Source organism: Sinohyriopsis cumingii, chromosome 11 (genome assembly GCF_028554795.1).
Source record: "Sinohyriopsis cumingii isolate HCF-2022 chromosome 11, ASM2855479v2, whole genome shotgun sequence".
In the NCBI taxonomy this organism is placed as follows: domain Eukaryota; kingdom Metazoa; phylum Mollusca; class Bivalvia; order Unionida; family Unionidae; genus Sinohyriopsis; species Sinohyriopsis cumingii.
In genome coordinates, this window is record NC_142971.1 from 70,411,761 (window position 1) to 70,434,074 (window position 22,314).

The 22,314-nt window shown below is 35.4% G+C and overlaps 1 protein-coding gene across 3 annotated transcripts in view; it reads right to left on the reverse strand.

Annotated features, from left to right (window-relative positions):
- Positions 1–916: 916 nt before the first annotated feature.
- LOC149788676 (uncharacterized) overlaps positions 917–22,314 on the reverse strand; it is a 44,953-nt gene continuing 23,555 nt past the window's right edge. For 2 of the 3 annotated variants that reach the window (XM_089974754.1, XM_089974753.1), the window contains 4 exons: positions 16,450–16,547; positions 8,015–8,164; positions 2,377–2,550; positions 917–1,047 (listed from right to left, as the gene is read on the reverse strand). In XM_089974754.1, coding sequence (XP_089830880.1) covers positions 977–1,047; positions 2,377–2,550; positions 8,015–8,164; positions 16,450–16,492 — 438 coding nt within the window. In that variant the 5' untranslated portion in view covers positions 16,493–16,547 and the 3' untranslated portion in view covers positions 917–976. Of the gene's footprint in view, positions 1,048–2,376; positions 2,551–8,014; positions 8,165–16,449; positions 16,548–17,000; positions 17,289–22,314 lie in introns of those variants that run through there. The other variant, XM_089974755.1, reaches the window with a different exon arrangement.

Genomic DNA, 22,314 nt, shown 5'->3' on the forward strand with positions numbered 1-22,314 from the left:
GTGTTCGAATACTAGTTCAAAGATATTAAAAATGCTAACAAGTCTTGTAATGATTCCATAATGACAAACATTAAATGAATACCTCTGTCTCAATCATTTCCCATATGAAAACAATATGACTGAATAATATTTTGTAAAGTTTGATGAAACATTTATAAAGTTCTTTGACTTTAAGGGTGATAGGCAGATGAAATGAATTGCTGGATGCCTAATTCATGCTTAATTTGCTGAAAAATTCCAGACATAAAGTTTGACCCATGATTGGACTGGACAGATTTTTGGAAGACCACATTGCTGAAATAACTTTATCAAATCTTTTACAATAGTTTCAGATTTAATATTTCTCAAAATAAGTGTTTCTGGGAATCTTGCAGAAGCACACATCATGGTCAACAAGTATGGTTTCCTGACTTGGTCGTAAGAAAAAGACTGACACACTCTACCATTAGGATGCTAAATCTTTCGTCAAATGCAAGAATTGGAGGCAGTTGAGCCTTAGGTACAAACCGATTGGGTTTTCTTACCATTCGACAAGTTTGACAAGATCTCCAGCATTCACAAACATTTTGTATATTTGGTTAATAGAAATCATTCAAGATCTTGAGATAAGTCTTATTGATCCAGCATGTGAGAAAAAGTTTAAAATGTTTTCTGGAAAAAATACCTGGTGCTATTCATGATATGTCATCTTTGATACACAATTTAATTCATGTCCTAAGGCACTGATCACGTGCAAACTACATCCCAATGACTTTTATCTTTACCTAAATTGTTAAGCTCTTGCTGGTAAACCATGTTCACATGCAAGCTAGCACCCAATCATTTTCAACAGGCATTTGTTATCAGTGTAGAAATGAAGTGTCAAAATTGTTGGATAACAAAGATAACAAAATAATACAATTATAGAGATATTAGATAATATAATAAGTTATATTTAATTGAATTTTAAGAACAAAAAATTTACAAGACCAAAATTTTACAATTTTGATGGTTTATTTATGTTGAATGATCCATGTTTTCCAATGCCTTTCACAAATGATGCTGCACCTAAAAGAAGGAAAAAATGGTGTTAAAAATGTCATATATCATTTACTGCCACAAATTCTAGCATTCTGTCAATAATAAATGAATGTTAACTTGTATGCATGCTGGAATACTGCAGTAATCTAAATCAAATATGTTTATTTCACTAAAGTACAATTTTCCCACGTAAACTTATACGTATGATTTCAAGATGTCAATGTAGATCTGGATCTGAAGGCTCATTATCCACCAACCGATCAGGGTCTATGTTATTTGTGGTACATACGAGTTGAAATTATCTGTGTACAGCTGTATCTGTAAGTTCTCTATGCACCAGTAGGTCTGACTCTATATGTTATTTTGCTTCATTTATGAGTTAAAGCTAGTGCTGTAGGTCTAGATCTGCAAGCTGATTAGGTACCAGCAGATCAGGGTGAATGTTATTCATTGCATTTATGAGTTCAAGCTAACAGTCATAATATATTTCATAATAGTTGAATATCATGAATGTTTCACAGTTAGAATTAATATTTATTTCCTAGATGTTAGAAATGGGACATTACTTGATAGTTGAAAATCATGAATATTTCACAGTTAGAATTAACATTTATTCCCTAGATGTTAGACATGGGACATTGCTTGATAGTTGAAAATCAGGATTGTTTCATAGGTAGAATTAATAGTTATTCCTTAAATGATAGACATGGGATATTACTTGATAGTTCATAGCAAAGAATGCATGTAACCATGCTGCTAGGTTAGTTAGGGTGGTGAGTGAAGATAACAAGAAAAATATACAACTGTACCATTTATCAATAAGTATCACAACACATAAAATGTATCAGTATGTATCATGATACCTAAAATACATCAATAAGTATCACAACACATAAAATGTATCAATATGTATCATAATACTTACAATATATCAATAAGTATCAGAACACTGAAATGTATTGTGTATCATAACACACAAATCTATTAATATGTATTATAACACTTCATATCCATGATATATCTCTGTTGATGTGACCTGAACATTACATTAATCTGGGCTAAAATGCACTGTCAGATTTGGGTCATTGATGCTCTAATCTGGGGACACACATTATGCAAGCAATTATTCTGTACTGTACTGTTTGTAATTTATTTTTGTATCCATCATTATTCTCATACATTATTAATATTATTAGTGTGGATTTATAACTTTACAAATTCTGATACAGAGCAATAAGTTGAAAATCAAAAATACTTTTATTTATTAATATTTATATACCTTAAAAAATATATCATAAAGTTTACAAACAATTGCAGTGCAGACAACATTGGATTCTTAGAAATTTGACACAATACCTGGCACAGCTTCATCTTGGATCACTTTCATGCCATTTTTAAATTCATATTGCAGAGCTGCATCCCACGACTCTGCATCAAAGGATGAATAGTAGGCCGACCTCCTGTCTACATTCATACACTGCTGTGGAAATTTAGCTATCTCTTGTGCTAGCTGAAGGGACTGTCCGAGAGCTGTGATTAAAAAGGGACAATGAAAATAAAATAGCACTAGCCAAAAACTAAATATTTCATACAGTATAATAATCATCTGGGAAAATTAGTAACCAGTGGGTATCATGGCTACAACTAATGTGAACACATAAACAAGTAAACTTTCTGGAAGCTGAAACAATTGTTGTTTTTTTATATTGAAAACGGGAACTTCACCCATACACTCATACAGCTGGATTCGGCTAATGTGGTTATGTGAGAAAGCTTGCCAGTAGCTTCTCATGGGTCGGTGGTTCTTTCCAGGTTCTTCCTCTACCATTAATACTGGCCGCCATGTATAGCCTATCTTGTGCTCAAAAATGGCGTTAAACCCTACAACAACAACAATCTGATGAAACTCAGAAATGACCAGATCATGTCTGGCCTTAGAGTTGCTACCATGGTATATCTCTTAAAGACAGCTGAAAGAAGAAAATAAATTTAATTCTTAATTATAGTCATAAGGGACAAACTTTCGCCAACAAGATATATAGATAGCAAAAATGTATAAATAAACAAGACAGAAATTTATATGTATATAGTTTGTTAGGCTAAGGGAGATAACTCTGAAATGCTGCATTAGACTTTCAATTTCACATGTACCAATGTATTGCGATCGCTCATGGGAAATGGAACAAATAGCTGTTGCACATAGGTGACTACTGTATATAGTTTGACCATTAAAAATGATTTCTGAACAAATACCATGCATAGAATATCAGTCATTACTATAATCTTTTTATTATCAAGATTTATTTATTTGTGCTGTAAAACAAAATCATAATTACAGGTATATATTGTTCTCTCTCAGGTTTAAGTTCCACACATGATTACTTTACCTTGCTCACATTAATCCATGCTAGAAATGAAATGAAACTGACTTAAAAATAAACACCATGATCTTAGTTTGTTTACGCTATAAAAACATTAGCTACATTAGTCAACTGCTACAGACTACACCACTCCCTCAATAACTCACGCCCAGATAACTCACAATCCCACTTATAACATGGTGTCTGGGGTGGCTCCTGATTTTTTTGCAACAAAAATATATTTTAAATGTCTTTAAAATATGTTGAACGTGAACAAATTACGATGAGAATTGGTAAATATACCCTTGATCCATCAATCGTTTTATTATCGAAAATTGTGATTAATGCCGGTAAAATAGAATCCATATTGTGAAATCTGCAAGTACTAAATAGGATTATATATATTATACAAGTTTTTTATGATAAATGGTTGTCAATACACTGTAAATAAACAGTCTAGTGAAATAGCGATCAATAAAAACTTCTGGTAAATGATACGAGGTGACAACAGAGCATGAAATAAACACCAATTAAATGTGTTGCTATGTGAAAGTCATGTTTTAATCCTTTAACACATTAACCACTGGAGCTTTTTGTCATTTTCACCTGAAAATCGAGTAGGAAACACATTTTGAAAGCTATTTCTGAATAGACTGGAAAACAAAATCCACGGTCATCTTTCAATAACATACTGCCTAGTTGTGTTAGAAACATCGTTTTTGATTGGCTTTTTGACTCATGCATGAGCAGAAGGGCAAAAGTTGGAGTTCTGTTTTTTTCTTTCTTTTTTTTCCTTGCTAAACGGAGCCATTATTTTTGTATGAAGACCACTCATTATTCCAAATGCCCATCTTATCCTATTTTTTGCAAAGGCTCATCTGTTTGTTTGCAGTTCATACCAGTTTGCCTTAGATCTGAGACCAAAGAGTCTAAATTCCAGACACAAAATCTGATTCCAACCACGGGCGAATTTTGGGTAGAAAAAGTCGGGTCCAAAAAATGATTTTTTTTTATCTGTATTTTGTAGTGCAACTAGATATTCCAGATTGTTTCGTATCATTGTAGAGCTACATCTGTCTACCTTTCTATAATACTACCCACTTTAGTGTATCAAGCCTGACCATGACTCTGCAGAGCTCAGCAGTAGGCCACTACCTCCTGCCCTGTTAAGTCGTTGCTAGGAGTTAATGTGTTAACAAGGATTTTTTATTTTTTTTACAAATCGTCAAGGAATTGCTAAATTTGTAATTTATGTGCAATGTTGATGCACAAGTGATTAAATACGCAAGGAATATTCAAATTTGATGACGTCATCAAAATCCACTGTTTAACACATTAACCCCTGGAGCTTTTTGTCAGTTTTGCCTGAAAATTGAGTAGGAAACACATTTTGAAAGCTATTTCTGAATAAACTCGAAAACACCAAATCCTTGGTCATCTTTCAATAACATACTGCCTAGTTGTGTTAGAAACATTGTTTTTCATTGGCTATTTGACTCGTTCATGAGCAGAAGGGTAAAAGTTAAGTCGTTGCAAGGGGTTAATGTGTTAATTCTGTTTCAGAGTGAACATTATAATTGCAACAAATTCTGTTGTATGAAAACATGAAAAGAGTCAATCGACCATCACAATGAAACCCATAAGAACTTCTGTGAGAACCTAATTACATGCCGGCTTTGTTTTGATCAACAACTTGGGGAAGTTTGTTGCATTAAAAAATCTATTAAAGAGACTAGTGTTGTTTAATCACTTTGAATACATCTTTTGTATCAAATCAAGCAAGGGAGATATAACAAAAAAATTCAAAGGCATGCAAATCTGAGCATAAGTTATTGTGGTCACAACCATTATCAAAATTCATTTTATTTGACCAAATGAAAATGGTTTCACATATTTTTACAGTGGCTTGGGACACAAAATGTTGACTATGTAAAGATCATACAGTTGAGAAATCTGAGGGATTTTTCTCGGCAGCAGAGAAATCAATGAGTAACAAAAAAATTAACTGATTTTTTTTTCAAAACGCGAAGTTACCACCATGTTGGCTAATTCTGCGCAACGATATGTCATTTCTGTAAACGATGAATCACGTGTTATTTTGTATCAAGAAAGAATGATCATACTTTAATTAAGGAAAGTGATATTCATAGTGTACAAAAATATCCCACATTTTGACTCAAAATAAATATGAAAATGTGATTCCTAAATGTCAACATGAAGACCCACTCTATGACCTTCTTGAACCGGTAACCCAGAAAATCCAATTTACTATGTATATTTTAGAATCATACAAATAAATATATTATATAAAAGAGGTAAATGTATACAATAAAACAATACTGCATTATAATCCAAGTTTCCAATTTTGCAAGAAGTTGTCCCACACGTACAAAATCGTCTGCTACCCAAAGTGTCAACTAAATTCTTTAGTAATTTTTTCACCATCAATAAGACGTTGTAAACACATTACATCCTATTCAATGTTGTTTCTCTTCCACATAATAGCTTATTTTTTAATTAAATGTTGAACTTTACTAACTTTTATTTACAAGATTGGTTTAGTTTGCTTAATATCTCTTGCCATTTATTGCCATTTTTACCTCGAATTTTGTAAAACTAGCTATAAACCTGAGCTAATTACTTGACTGAACTGCTGACAGAAACAGTCCAAAGTAATGTATTTCATATCTATAGCCTGATGGATAAACATTATAAACATTACATCTTTTCAATGCTGTGTGCAGAATAGGCCGACATATTGCGAGTCAGGAAAACAGGTATCCCCTGTGTCCAATATTAATATTATTTTGAAAAGAATTTAAAGGTGACAATTGCCTCTTTTCAAATGGTAAGCATTGCTGCATTTTATTTTCATCAATTGGTCAAATTCGGTATCCATTTTACTTCAAAATTGGAGATGGAAACCTTAACAGCATGAAATGCCAGACAGCACCCTATATTTGTCAAGCGTGTCACAAACCCATGTGGAAAAAATAAACAAAGTACACCGTTATGAAGAGATATTTATTGACAGTTAATCTCAGCTTGATTATAAATTGAGTATTCAACACTATAACCTGCCCACCCACCCACCCCATTTTGCCATTATGTTGATCCCTTTATTAGTTTTGGCTACTTTTTATAGGTCCCTCGATAACTCGTGCCTCAATTATAGTGTTGTTGATGTTTTTGGACCCTGCTGTGTGTGAGTTGTTGAGAGAGAGGTGTACTTTGCTTTCAAAGTTTGCATATTGATGCCTCTGAGTAATAGTGTCAACATGACTGGAGTTAGGAGTATAAGCGAGAAAAGAACTGTTTTCACATCAATCTACATGATAATTCCTTATCTAAATAATGCCTTTCTCATGAAGCAAAAATTCAGTTTGTGTGAATGAATAGTGAATGTAGATATGCTTTACTGACAACTAAAGGCAGGGAGAAATCATTGTTTGATTAGGAAGCACCTTGCTACTCATCACACAAGGATGATGACTGTTAAATAACGAACATTTATGTAGGAAATTTGCCATCCTGAAAATCAGAATGGCCATTGTGAACATTTCACTGTTGGGTATGGCTGACCACTAGGACAGGTTTTACAGTAATAGGGATATAATGAGTTGTGGAGACGCCTACATAACAGTGATATAATGAGTTGTGGAGACACCAACATCAAGGATAGGGATATAACGAGCTGTGGAGACAAAAACCTAACTAATAGGGTTATAAAGAGTTGTGGAGACACCAACAAAAAGAAGGATACAAGGAGTTGTGGAGACACCAACAACAGAGATATAAGGAGTTGTGGAGATACCGAACTACTTTTGGTGTCATTTGATGTCTTAGAGCACAGCAACACAAGTAGGTTATTTAGACCGAAGGCAATTGGTGTAAAGTGTCCTGCCCAAAGGACACACCACAACAGCTGCCATTAGTTGCAACTATTGTATGTCCCCAAACCATTAGAGGGTCACAAGTCAATTAATCATATAGTGAGTCTCGTACCATTAGAAGGTCATGAATCACTGAAGCATATAGTGAGATTGGTACTATTAGAAGGTCATGAATTACTGAAGCATATAGTGAGTCTTGTGCCATTAGAGGGTCATGAATCACTGAAGCATATAGTGACAGAGGTATCATTACAGGGTCATGAATCACTGAAGCATATAGTGACTCCGGTACCATTAGAGGGTCATGTCAATGAAGCATATAGTGAGTCTGGTCCAATTATAGGGTCATGAATCACTGAGGCTTATAGTGAGACTGGTACCATTACATGGTCCTGAGTCACTGATCCATATCATGAGACTGGTACCATCAGAGGGTCACAAGTAAATCAATCATACAGTGAGACTGGTAAAATTACAGGGTCATGAATCACTAAATCATATAGTGAGATTGGTACCATTAGAGGGTCATGAATCACTGAAGCATGCAGTGAGTCTGGTACCACTGGGGAGTCATGAATCACAAAAACATACAGTGAGTATGGTACACTAACCAATTAGCTGCCATGGCTCATGACTCCATTACTGAAGCCACGTTTACACCCCCAAGCCCTCAGAGAGCATTTTGGTGTCCCAACAACTTTGCTATGAAAGTATTTTACTGCATTACAAATATATGCCAACCTGTTCCTGTAGCAACAACTCTATTGGCTAGTCCCATTTCAAGTGCTTCTTTTGCCCCAACTGGCCTGCCAGTCAGGATTAGGTCAAGGGCACGAGACAGTCCTATCAGCTTGGGAAGTCTGACAGTGCCTCCATCTATGAGGGGGACACCTGTAACAAAAAAGAATAACGATATATTTTCCATTGATTGGTTTGGTGTTTTGTTTTATAGTTCAGAAACACAAACTATTTTATTTCAATGCAACTCAGGGAATAAAATGCTGTGCCCAAGCTCACACCACACAGGCTGATGCAATCATATAATTCAATCCTACACCCTTTTGATCATGAATCTGTTAAGCACATCGTGGCATCTGTTTTATTGGCAGTGTTAGCAATGAAATTTTTTAAAAGAACTGTCCACTCATGTAACATAACCAATGAATCACTGATTTGAACTGGCTCAAGATATTTTCTATATTTTTTATGGGCTATATAATATTTGCATACTTGGAAATGGTTATGCTGCTTCTATGATGGATAATGTCATTTCTACTTACTTGTTTAAATTTCCAACTTTTCAGCGGAGACTTTAGAAAGATTGACTGATTTATTAACATTAGCAGAGGTCTTGGAAATGCTTAATCATGCATATTTGGATGCCAATTTTATTTTTCTATCTGGGATGCAGAAAATCACTTAGGCAGGACTCCTCTGTATGCATGTAATAGGTAGGTGGAAAAATTCAAAGACAGTTGTACTTCAGCTACCTGCTTCAACCATCTGCTTAGTGGGAAAATGTGTTGACCAATTAGCTGTGTTGATATTTACAATGACAGAATTTAGTGGCTGAAAGACCTCTTCATGTACATGTTGCCATTATGAGAGTAAATAAAAGGAACAATGATGCAATAGCTGGGCGACAAGTTCAAAGGCTGACTGGCAGCTGGGTTGGAAAATGTACTGATATTTAAAGTGATACAATTCAGAGGCAGAAAGACCCAGAGATGTACATGTGATCATTTATAAGAGTACATCAACTAAATAACTTTAGCTTTCATTATTGTGTTCATTTCTGAGTGTAGCAGAAAAAGCAGTGCATGTGACCTCAAAATCAAGATATTTTGAGACTTGGACAAAACACCATTCACAAATCTGGATAAGTATTGTGAGGTTAAACAGCAAACTGACAAAGACTATAATGAGATGAAGAAGAGTGCTAAAGTTGTTAGAATTGATAGTTCAGAAGAGACAGTAACCTAGTGTAAGAAAGTGTGTTATGCCTAGCTTAGTGCCTGGAATAAGTCCTTACAAAATTCAGTATGATTCTAATGGGCAAAAAGTACTATAAGTCTGTGTTATAAAGAATGCTGAAATTAAGCTCAATGGCAACCAATAGTTCTTCTAATCTGCATAGTTTCCTGGGATGGGGCTTCAACTTTTGCTGGTGGGACTCCTATTTTTACCAAAATGGGAGTCCTGGACTTCTCGTTTTAAAATCCTAGTGAGACCTCTCATTATTTACTAATTTTGGTAGTGGGGACTTCAGACAGCCTGGTATTCAATTTCTCATCAATCATGATTCATGAGTAGATGCAATGACCACAGTACATGATTCTTGACTGGTTATGTAAACTTGCTTTTGATTCACTGAATCATCATCTACTGACCAATGGCAATGAGCTTTATGCAATGGAAGCTAATGACCACAGTACATGATTCTTGATTGGTTATGTAAACTTGCTTTTGATTCACTGAATCATCACTTACTGACCAATGGCAATAAGGTTTATAAGTAAGGCATTATATGTTGGTAAAAATACATAATTTACACAATGTCAATATATGTACAAAATATTTACAAAATCCATTTTCATATTTCCATCATTAGGTTCTCATAGTCATAATCAAAATTCAAAATTCCTGCTAAAATATGTACAAAATCTAACTTTTCCTCACACACAACAATACAGGAAAACAAATAAAAAATTGTATTTGATTTTTCAGTAATTTATAGATTGTAAATAAAGAAAGACTGCACTGTTTAATATTATTTATATAACATTTCATATTTAAATATTGAGACTCTTCTTCAGCTTACAAAAGGGAAATGAAGTCACACTAGATGTCCTTCAGTTGTTTCAATGACTTTTCTTTCTGGATTACTTCTGAACTAACATACTTACAGTACATGCTACCATGGTGGATAGATTACTTTTTTTGGAACTAGCGTCCTTAAAGTGCATGCCACCATAATTAAAGCTATTTTATATGGCATGGAAAACAATGACAATTTTTTTATTTTTTTAACCCCATCAATCAAGAAATATGGTTGTCAACTTTTACATAGTGTGAGTGTGAGACCCCAGTGTTAAATTATGTCAACATATGTAACCGTGTCCAATCATTATCTTGAACATAATACTAAGAAGAAAACTTTATGAGTAAAGTGACCTAAGCTGGATTGAAATCACTCATCTGTAACTGACATTGCTGTCTTGCTCACTCTTCTAGTTGACACTACTGTCTTGATCATTCTTCTAGTTGACACTGCTGTCTTGATTATTGTCTTATCATTCCTTGCTGTCTTGATCACACATTCAGCTGACATTACTGTCTTGATTATTCCTTGCTGTCTTGATCACACATTCAGCTGACATTACTGTCTTGATTATTCCTTGCTGTCTTGATCACACATTCAGCTGCCATTACTGTCTTGATTATTCCTTGCTGTCTTGATCACTCATTCAGCTGACATTACTGCCTTGATTACTGCCTTGATTATTGTCTTGTTTATTCCTTGCTGTCTTGATCACTCATTCAGCTGATATTACTGTCTTGATCATTCCTTGCCATCTTTATCACTCATTCAGCTGCCATTACTGTCTTGATTATTCCTTGCTGTCTTGATCACACATTCAGCTGACATTACTGTCTTGATTATTCCTTGCTGTCTTGATCACACATTCAGCTGACACTGCTGTCTTGATCATTCTTCTAGTTCAGGGGTGAGCAAATTGCGGCCCGCGGGCCACATGCAGCCCACCACAGTTTTTTGTGGCCCACCAAGACATTCAGAAAAACCCGCCTTGAACTGGGATTTGCTTCCTGTGCGCGACTGAAAATTCGTCTCCTGTTTTCAATTTGGGTGGCTATGTCAATGCGCATGCGCAGGCAGTGTAGATACGCACTTTTCCAGTTGGTCTGTTTCATTTCAATTTTGTCTTTGCAACAGTAAAATCTATAAATTTCCAAATTAAGTGGGGCTATGAACCCTCCAAAAAAGCGTAAAATTGGTGATGAATCCCGTGTGTTTAATGAAGAATGGACACACAAATATTTCTTTGGTAATACAGGCAATAAAGCAGTGTGTTTACTGTGTCATGAAACGATTGCTGTATTTAAGGAGTACAATCTGAAACGATACCACGAAACAAAACATAACGAATTTGTCTGCAAACTTTCCGAGGAAGTATGCAAGAAAAAAGCTGCAGAGTGTGTTACAAAGCTGAAGAAGCAACAAACATTATTTACAAAGCAATCAACACTTCAGGATAGTGCTACAGAGGCCAGTTTCATGATAGCCTACAACCTCGCTAAACGCAACAAGCCTTTTTCGGATGACGAGTTTGTTAAGCAGTGTATGGTAGATTGTGCAAGTGTATTGTGTTCTGATGTGAGAAGCAAGTTTGAAAAAGTTTCATTGTCAAGAAGGACTATAGTGCGCCACATTGATTCAATCAGTAACGAACTCACAGAACAGCTGAAGACAGCGAGAAAAGATTTTGTTTGGTTTTCTTTGGCACTGGATGAGAGCACAGATAATGAAGATACTGCACAGTTACTCATTTTTATCCATGGAATTAATGAAAATGTTGTCATCACAGAGGAATTACTTGGCCCGGAATCAATGAAAAGTACAACCACTGGTCAGGACTTGTTTGAGTGTGCTGTAAATTGTGTGGAGAAAAGTGGCTTGTCATGGAAAAGAATGGCAAGCATTACAACAGATGGGGCCTGAGCTTTTACTGGAAAAAATGTGGGTATGGTTAAGCTTTTAAAAAACAAGTTACAAGCACAAGACACAGACAGTGATGTCTTGTCATTTCATTGCATTTTGCATCAGGAAAGGCTTTGTAAAGCTGCACTGGACTTAAAGCATGTGGTAGAACCTGTTGTAAGTGTGGTGAACACAATCAGAGCAAGGGCACTCAACCAATGACAGTTCAAATCACTGCTTGAGGATATGGAGGCAGAGTATGAAGATGTAATTTAGAACAACAGTGTGAGGTGGTTGAGCCTGGGCAAAGTGATAAAAAGAGTCTGGGTTTTGCAGAATGAAATCCTCTTATTTCTGGACATGAAGGGGATTTCTTGTGATCTTGTGACCAAAATGGGATGTGAGGAGTGGAGATATGAGATGATGTTTGCAGCTGATGTATTTGAGAAATTGAATGAACTGAATGTGACATTGCAGGGAAAGGGGTTGTTTGCACATGAAATGTGGAAGCATGTAAAATCATTCAAAGCAAAACTAGGTCTATTTGCAAGGCAAGCAGGTGAGGGCAAGTTTTGTCATTTCCCTTTATTAGGAAAAGAGAAAGTGCCTGAAAGTGTTTCTGCTAAGATTAGGGATCATTTGCAAAGTTTGGAGGACGAGGTCACAAGAAGATTTCAGGACTTCAAGAAAATTGAGCCTAAATTTAATTTGCTGTCTTAACCTATCACTGCTGATATTGATACAGCACCTGAGGAGCTGCAGCTTGAACTAATTGACATGCAGTCAGATCACACAGTGAAAGAAATGTTTAATGCTGTGACATTAGTTGACTTCTACAAATCTTTGTCTGCTGACAAATTCCCATGTGTGAAGAAATTTGCTAGGAAAATGTTCTCTATATTTGGATCTACATATATTTGTGAGCAAAGTTTTTCTTGCATGAAGATCAACAAGAGCAAATATAGATGCTCTTTGACAGACATAAACTTGCAGGCAGTGATGAGAATCTCAACAAGCAACTTCACTCCTGATTTTAAAAAAATTGTAAAACAGTGTGATAGGGTACACTTGTCTCATTAAACTGATTCTGTAATTAAATGTGCTAGCAGCTAGAAAGCTAGATGATATGAAATTAGCACAATAAATAAATTGAATAAAACTACCACTATTGTTTAATTTTTATTTATTGATTTTTATGATACAATTTATACTTTTTCTGAAATGAAATGTAATGTTAACTAATGAATACAATCATTTTAAATGGTGCGGCCCTCCGCTAACCTCCGCTCCCACAAAGTGGCCCCCGAGCCAAAACAATGGCCCACCCCTGTTCTAGTTGACATTACTGCCTTGATTATTGTCTTGATCATTCCTTGCCATCTTTATCACTCATTCAGCTGCCATTACTGTCTTGATTATTCCTTGCTGTCTTGATCACACATTCAGCTGCCATTACTGTCTTGATTATTCCTTGCCATCTTGATCACTCATTCAGCTGACATTACTGTCTTGATTATTCCTTGCCATCTTTATCGCTCATTCAGCTGCCATTACTGTCTTGATTATTCCTTGCCATCTTTATCACTCATTCAGCTGACATTACTGTGTTGATTATTCCTTGCCATCTTTATCACTCATTCAGCTGACATTACTGTGTTGAGTATTCTTTGCCATCTTTATCACTTGTTGAGCTGCCATTACTGTCTTGATTATTCCTTGCCATCTTTATCGTTCATTCAGCTGACATTACTGTCTTGATTATTCCTTGCCATCTTTATCACTCGTTCAGCTGACATTACTGTGTTGATTATTCCTTGCCATCTTTATCACTCATTCAGCTGACATTACTGTGTTGATTATTCCTTGCTGTCTTGATCACACATTCAGCTGACATTACTGTCTTGATCATTCCTTGCTGTCTTGATCACACATTCAGCTGACATTACTGTCTTGATCATTCCTTGCTGTCTTGAACACTCATTCTGCTAACAGTGTTTTCTTGATCATTCATCAGATTCCATGCCACATTAACATTTTAAGGCTTCTATACCAGGATGTCAGAATTGTCATAATAAACAGCAGACCAGTGCATTTTGAAATTAATTGTACGGTCTCTATACTTTCTGTCAGAGTTGTCATAACAAACTGCAGATCAGTGCATTTTGAAATTGTACAGCCTCTATACTTTCTGTCAGATTTGTCATAATAAACAGCAGATCAGTGCATTTTGACATTGGAAAGACCTTTATGCCAGGATGTTTCCTTCATATTTGTTTGGATTCTGTTGAGTGGCTTTTGAGAATATGTGAAGGATTTTCTACTTGCTAGTTGAAAATCGAACCATGACGTTTATTTCAGACCAACCAGATAACATTAGAAAAATTTCAGAGAATACCCAATTTGACTGAATAGAAAGGAACCAGCAACCATCACAGTGGCCATGGTACTACTTTCTTTTAGGACATGAAATGATTTAGAGAAAATCCCATGTGGATACTAATCTCTATTCAAAAGCAGTGGCTGAAGATAAGGTCCAGGACAAGTGGATCCTTGTTAGTGGCAAGTCCTTGCCTTATTCTGGCAGGTCTTAAAATTATAGTGATTGGTTACGTAACTGTATTCATCTGTTTTTATTTTGAGACACATGTATAAAGCAGAATGTAATAATTGATAATTAATGCATTGTGATTTTTTCAAAATATTGTGATTCTAATATAATAAAATATTATAATTTGGTTTCATAATTTTTTACCTTTGACCACATCTTAACTTTCATCAACACTGGTTGACTAATATGAGACATGGAGAAACCAAACATGAATAAAAACTTCTCATAACCTCTCACTGTATATCTAGTGGTGAAAGATATTTAGAACGGAATACATATATGGTGATGTGAGATAAATAATACAGACTACAAATCAGATGCTGTGAAACAATTACAACAGATGGCATATCAGTTGGTTGAGACAATTAGAACAGATGGCATATCATGTGGTGCGAGACAATTAGAACAGGCCACATAAGGGGTGAGGCAATCAGAACAGATTACATATCAGGTGGTGTGAGACAATCAGAACAGACTACATATCAGGAGGTGTGAGACAATCAGGACAGACTACATATCTGGTGATGTGAGACAATTATAACAGAATGCAATCAGATGGTGTGAAACAATTACAACATATGGCATATCAGCTGGTGTGAGACAATTGTAACTGATGGCATATCAGGTGGTGTGAGATGATTAGAACAGATGGCATATCATATGGTGTGAGACAATTAGAACAAGCCACATAAATGGTGTGAGGCAATCAAAACAGACTACATATCAGGTGGTGTGAGACAGTCAGAACAGACTACATATCAGGTGGTGCAAGACAGTAGGAGCTGACTAGATATCAGATGGTACAAGACAATTAGAACAGACTGCATTTCAGGTGGTGTGCAAACAATTAGAACAAACCACATATCAGGTGGTGTGAGACAATTAGAACAGACTATATATCAGGTGGTGTGAGACACTTGGAGCTGACTGGGTATCAGGTAGTACAAGACAATTAGATCAGACTGGTTGTCCAAATATTACAGCATTATAAAACATCTTCAGGTGCTCTATTTATCAGATGGTATAAGGCAATCAGAACAGACCACATATCAGGTGGTGTGAGACAATCAGAGCAGACTACATATCAGGTGGTGTGAGACACTTGGAACTGACTGGGTATCAGGTAGTACAAGACAATTGGATCAGACAGGTTGTCCAAATATTACAGTATTATAAAACATCTTCAGGTGCTCTATTTAGAAACTAGTGCATTTGTTCAACATGTGATAGTGTGCATGCTACTGAACAATGATCAATTTATTAGAACTCTGAAAGTCTAAGCCATACAAAGTTTGTATTTGCAATACAATGGATGGTTTTATGCCAGAAATTATAGTGATCATAGACCTTGGACCACCACTATTTTCAGCCACAAAGGAGGAGTGTACAAAAGTTTTTTCCATGTACAACAAAGTGGTCAGTACTACATATCATAGCTGCCATTTGGACCATCCTTCACTATGAACAAAACAAACTGACCAAGAAATTAAATGCCTTAAACAGTCTTTTGTTTTGAGCTTTATCTGTCCATCCTATGGTCAATCCAACCAACAACAGAAAATGCTTGGATGCATGATCAATATCAGTAACCAAAAGGGTTGCTGGGCAACCTATACCAATCAGTAGGAGATGGATGGATGCATATCAATAACCAAAAGGGATGCTGGAAAACCTATACCAGACAACAGAAGATGGATGGATGCATATCAATAACCAAAAGGGTTGCTGGGCAACCTACACCAAACAATGGAAGATGGATGCATGAATGTTCATTAGATAAGATATTTTGTTTTTTAAAGCTACAATTGGTGGTGCTTAAGATGTTATGGGTTACAATAGCATGCATACCATTGGTCCAATATAAGACTGTTGAGGATCTCCATGAAAACATTGCTCTGTAGATGTGGTCAAGCCCTCAAGGTCAAACATTGCACAAAAATTCCCACCTGAAGTACAAAAAGGGAATAATTCAAATATTTCTCATTACAACAGTTATAATAAATGACCTTATAATAAGAGAGTACTGTATTAAATGCCTTATAATGAGTTAGTACTAATATTATGATCAAGGGTATTATAATGAGGGAGTGCTATATATTGTTATGAAAAGCTTTATAAAGGAAGGACTGCATATTTTTACAATTAAATGCCTTCTATAATTCTTATATTGTTACAGTGAGGGAGTGTTGTATATTAAGACAAAGGTAAAGAGAGAGCATTGTATATAGTATTATAATTAAATGCCTTTTAGTGTTGTTGTTGTTGTAGGGTTTAACACCATTTTTCAGCACACGACAGGCCAGAAATGGAAGCCAGTATTAATGGTGGAGGAAGAACCCGGAAAACCCCGGAAAGAACCACCAACCCACGAGATGCTACTGGCAAGCTTTCTCACATACCCACATTAGCTGAATCCAAGGCTCGAACTCACGCAGACAGAGGTGAGATGGCAGTGATCCGTAATGGAGAGCGCTTTAGACCACTCAGCCACTCAGGGCCCCTTTTAGTGATGTAATGCTTACACTGTCATGAAGGGCCTAATAAAGAGATAGGACTGTAAGCTGTGTTATAACTAAATGCCTTTTAGTGAGGTAATACTTACATTGTTATGAAGGGCCTAATAAAGAGACAGGACTGTATGCTGTGTTATAACTAAATGCCTTTTAGTGAGGTAATGCATTTGTTTTTATGTAACACCTATTTAATGAAGAGTGTGTCATACATAAGTATACCAGTCTCAAAATTATTACAAAATTATATCCTTTTATGGAACCTGTATATTACAAGTATACATCTACAAGACATCAAAGGGTCTAAAATAGGAATTAGCAATTAATTTAGTCTTAAAACATTTCCTTATATATATATATATATATATATATATATATATGAACTACTTATACAGTGATCAATGGTATTCACTTTGTTATGATATAATTTATGGACTCTAAACTGGTCTATCATAAGGATGACAGTATGTTTTGAAAGATAACTCTATGAAGCTTAGTATTACATCTTCATTTTCTTTTAAAGCATTATTGTTTGACATTGATATGGTCTTTAATTATGACACTATTATAGGAAGCGATACATATGTTAAATGTTTTAGTCTATATGACTTCATATATGGTACAAAACAAACAATCGGTACAGTCTTAACCACTTATATTGACATCACTTATATAGACAAAAATACAAAGTCCTGGGCCCATGGTCTTGTTGTTGTTGTTGTTGTAGGGTTTAACGCCATTTTTCAGCACATGATAGGCTATACATGGCGGCCAGTATTAATGGTGGAGGAAGAACCCGGGAAAACCCCGGAAAGAACCACCGACCCATGAGAAGCTACTGGCAAGCTTTCTCACATATCCACATTAGCCGAATCCAAGACTCGAACCCACGCAGACAGAGGTGAGATGGCAGTGATCCATAACAAAGAGCGCTTTAGACCAATCGGGGCCCCGGGCCCATGGTCTATTATCACTACTAAATTTTTCAAGCTTATGTTGATGCCAAGATAAAAAATGTAAATGTTGAAAGAAGCCTTAAGTCCCAACTTGAACACATTCTTTGTATTCTTATCGTTTATGTTGACAATCTGTCATTTCCCACTTGTACTTTACTCTACAATTATCTGCTATTGTTGCCAGGCTTCAACACTGCCATCGCATTAACAAATGGACATAGGTCTTGGTCATCAGAAGTCGGCTTTTACTGCGACTTCAACAGCATGTGACCCTTTATCAAAACAAGCCAGCTATAATCATTTACAAAACAATGCATCAAAAGAAGTCAGCACCATACATGCAATTTAAAGCAATGAAATCTAATTGATTGCTGCATTTTCTAAAGTTGTCAGTCATAGAACACATTTTTTTGTCATGCAAGTTTCATTTATTTTTTGCAAGGAAAAAGTAACATTGTTTATGCATATGATGGCTACCAATGGCTGCACCAAACACAAATTAAATTTATAATCTCTTGAAAGAACAACTGGTAAAACAAAAACAAAAGAAACCTGTATTAAATTCAGAACTATCATTATCCCCAACCCTGCCCATTTTTCAATACGCATTCAATTAATTTAAATTGTAATTATATTCCATTTCAATTTGATGTATCGATTATGGTGTAGATAATTTGATTATAGGCATTACTCAGTGCATTCTAGAATTTATGAGTGTTTTACAAAAGTACAAGTTTAACTTGTGCTTAATTCAAAACTAGGTGACAGGTTTTTACTTCCCTACAAGTAACCTCTTTCCCTTTAGTAGCCCCCAATCTAAGTACGTGTTGCGTGTAAATAACAACTAAACAGCCACTTGCTGCTGGTGACAATCCATATAGAGCATAGAAGCTGAGGACTATCTGTTTTTAAAAATAGATGCGTTTATACGCTGTATACATTTCCTAACAGAATATGAGTGATACAGTAGTTTTCTAACATGTGACCTATACCCAAATTTGTGACTTTTTCATTTGCGTTTACTGTGTATTTCACGGATTATGGATTGTATAACACACAAATAGCACAAATGAAAGTTTTCACTATACAATTATATTTCAAACTTGTTTCATCTCCATTTAATTAAAATTTTCATTGTTCAGTTTCTCAAAATGTAAATCCTATGCACTGATGTCATCAAGCTGATAAACGTTGACCTTGTAACCTTTGAATAACACCATATAATGTCATCAATCTGATAAACGTTGACCTTGTAACCTTTGAATAACACCATATAATGTCATCAGGCTGATAAACACTGGCCTTTTAACCACAAGTAAATCATAGAAACATCATCTGAAATGAAGTTAGGGTTATAGGTGGATTAAATGGGATGCAAGACTTGTTAGTTATTATGACCAAATGGAATTTTAGTGGATGAAAAACTTAAAATATACAATTTTGAATGGACAGGAAATAACAGAATGGCAGTGCCAATATTAGGTTACTAACCAGCCAGAGGTTGGTGTGATATATGTCCCTGGCTTTCCCTTAGAGATAAATAGTAAGGAAATAGAGAACAAAATAGAAAAAAAGAGCTAAATCCAGCAGAATGACAACAGTGTGGGGATATAGGAATGTTAAAACATGAATAAGAATAATAATGGTTTTAAAAGAAGAACCCAAACACATCCCCACCTATTTCTATGTCATGGATTTCTTGCTTAAGACTTGGTACAGGGATGTGAGCAAGACCTCCTGTACCTAATATGCAAGCAGCTGTGACATGGACCGAGTGACTCCAAAAATCAACCTGTAATGGTCACTTACACTAATATGGTGAAAAACACCTTCATAAATGTGCTGGAAGAAGAAACAGGAGGGGAACATGAAGTTAGGCAGTTAAAATTGATAACCTATTGGAACAATGAAGGAAAGAAAAAGCCAGCCCAAACAAAATAGAAAAACAGATGCAGATGCCTAATTCAGCCCATATTGAAAATAACCAAATAAAAAATGACAATTAAAAATGCCAAAAGGTAAATAAATGTACAGTATTCAGGCACCAAGCCTAGAGAAAGAAAAGAACTCCACAATAGGAACCGAGTATGAATGGGAGGATGTTAAAGGGAATACTCAAAAACAAAACAACGGAAACTAACACAGAAACTGAACAGGAAAACATACTAAGCATTAATAAATTTTGTCGTGATATAACTATATACCAAGTTTTGTGAGAAAAAGATGATACAACTACATAACACATTTGGGACACAAACACTTGTCATCATTCAACTCCATGCCATGTCACATGGTACAAAAGAAAACTTGTCATTATACAACTACATACCAATTTGGGACACAAACACCTGTCATCATCCTACTCCATGCCAAATTGCATGGTACAAAAGAAAACTTGTCATTATACAAGTGGGTGAAAAACTTAAAATATACAATTTTGAATGCATTGGAAATAACAGAATAGCAGTGCCAATATTAGGTTTTTAACCAGCCAGAAGTTTGAGTGATATATGTCCCTGGCTTTCCTTTAGAAATAAATAGTAAGGAAATAGAGAACAAAATAGAAAAAGGAGCTGGAAAACAGTTAAATCTAGCAGAATGACAACAGTGTGGGGATATAGGAATGTTAAGACAGGAATAAGAATAATAACGGTCGTAGAAGAACAACCCAAACACATCCCTACCTATTTCTATGTCATGGGTTTCTTGCTCAAGACTTGAGCAAGATCACCTTTACCTAAGATGCAAGCAGCTGGGACACAGACCGAATGACTGCAAAAATCAACCTGCAATGGCCACCTATGCTAGTACAATGGCAAACAGCTTCATAAATGTCCTGGAAGAAGAAACAGCAGGGGCACAGGAAGCTAGGCAGGTTAATATTGATAACATTTTGGAACAATGAAGGAAAAAAACAGCCAGCCCAAACAAAATGAAGAACAGATGCTGACACCTAATTCAGCCCAAATTGAAAATTACCAAGCAAAAATGACAATAAAAAATCGTAAAAGGTGAAGAAGCCTGCAGCATACAGGCACCAAGCCAAGAGAAAGAAAAGAACTCCAGAATAGGAACTGAGTATGAATGGGAGGATTCTAAAGGGAATACTAAAAAAAAACCCAAAGGAAACTAATGCAGAAACTGAAGAGGAAAACATGTTAAGTATTAATAAATATTACATGCTACAGGATCTAATGGTAGCAGAGGATTCCTCTGTGGACGATGAGGAAGATATACCTGACCTAAGTGGGATTAAACAACTAATATCAACACCAGCAAACAAATCCAGAAAACATAAAGACAGCAAGAGGAAAAAATTCCCGTCAACATCTGAAAAATCCAAAGACTTAATTAATTTGAGAAGGAATATAAAATATCCATTACCTTAATTCCACCACACAAAAAATCGCTATACTAAATTACAAAAAACAGAACAAATGGAACAAATGGAAACAGATAATTCAAGTAGCAACTCTAAACCAACAACGTACATTACCGACAAGATGACAAGAGACTCATAAAAACAATAGACATGACAAGTTAAGGACAAAGCAGAAGCAACTCTACAGAATCTGGGGAAATAATAACAGACAGATCAAATCTGGACGTAAACAATCTAGAAAATAAAAATATTCTAACTCAGACGAAGACAAAATTGATCAAGCTCTGGGGATGGCTGCAGCGAAAGCTCAAACTAACACACAAACACACAAAAAATGAATTCCAAAGGTAAAAATAGCTTCCATTAATATAAATGGAATAAGTGATGAAAAGATGAGACAACTATATGAGGTAACACAAATATATTATATAATATTCCTGCAGGAAATGCACAAGAATCTGACAAGAAATTAGGACAAAATACAAAGAGAAGTTTAATGCAGTAATAATCAAATCTGGTATTTAAGTGATAAAATAGAAGGTGTAGCAATTCTAATTAATTACAAATAACAGAAATATAAAATGGGGAAAAAGTTCAGGTAAAGGTTTGTTTGAAGGGGAGAGTATTACACATACAAATAAAGGATTGGAATTTACTGAACTTATATTTTCTGGCACAAAAGAATCAAAAATGTTTTCATTGAAAATCTAAATGCTCATATTCTGGGGTACACAATGGACAACTTTATAATGGGAGAGGTCTTCAAATGGATTGTGGATGAAACATTGATAGGAAATCAGACTTAACCTCAAATGACAAACTCTTAAGAGAAACTTCAAACAATGAACAAACTTTTTAAAGCGAA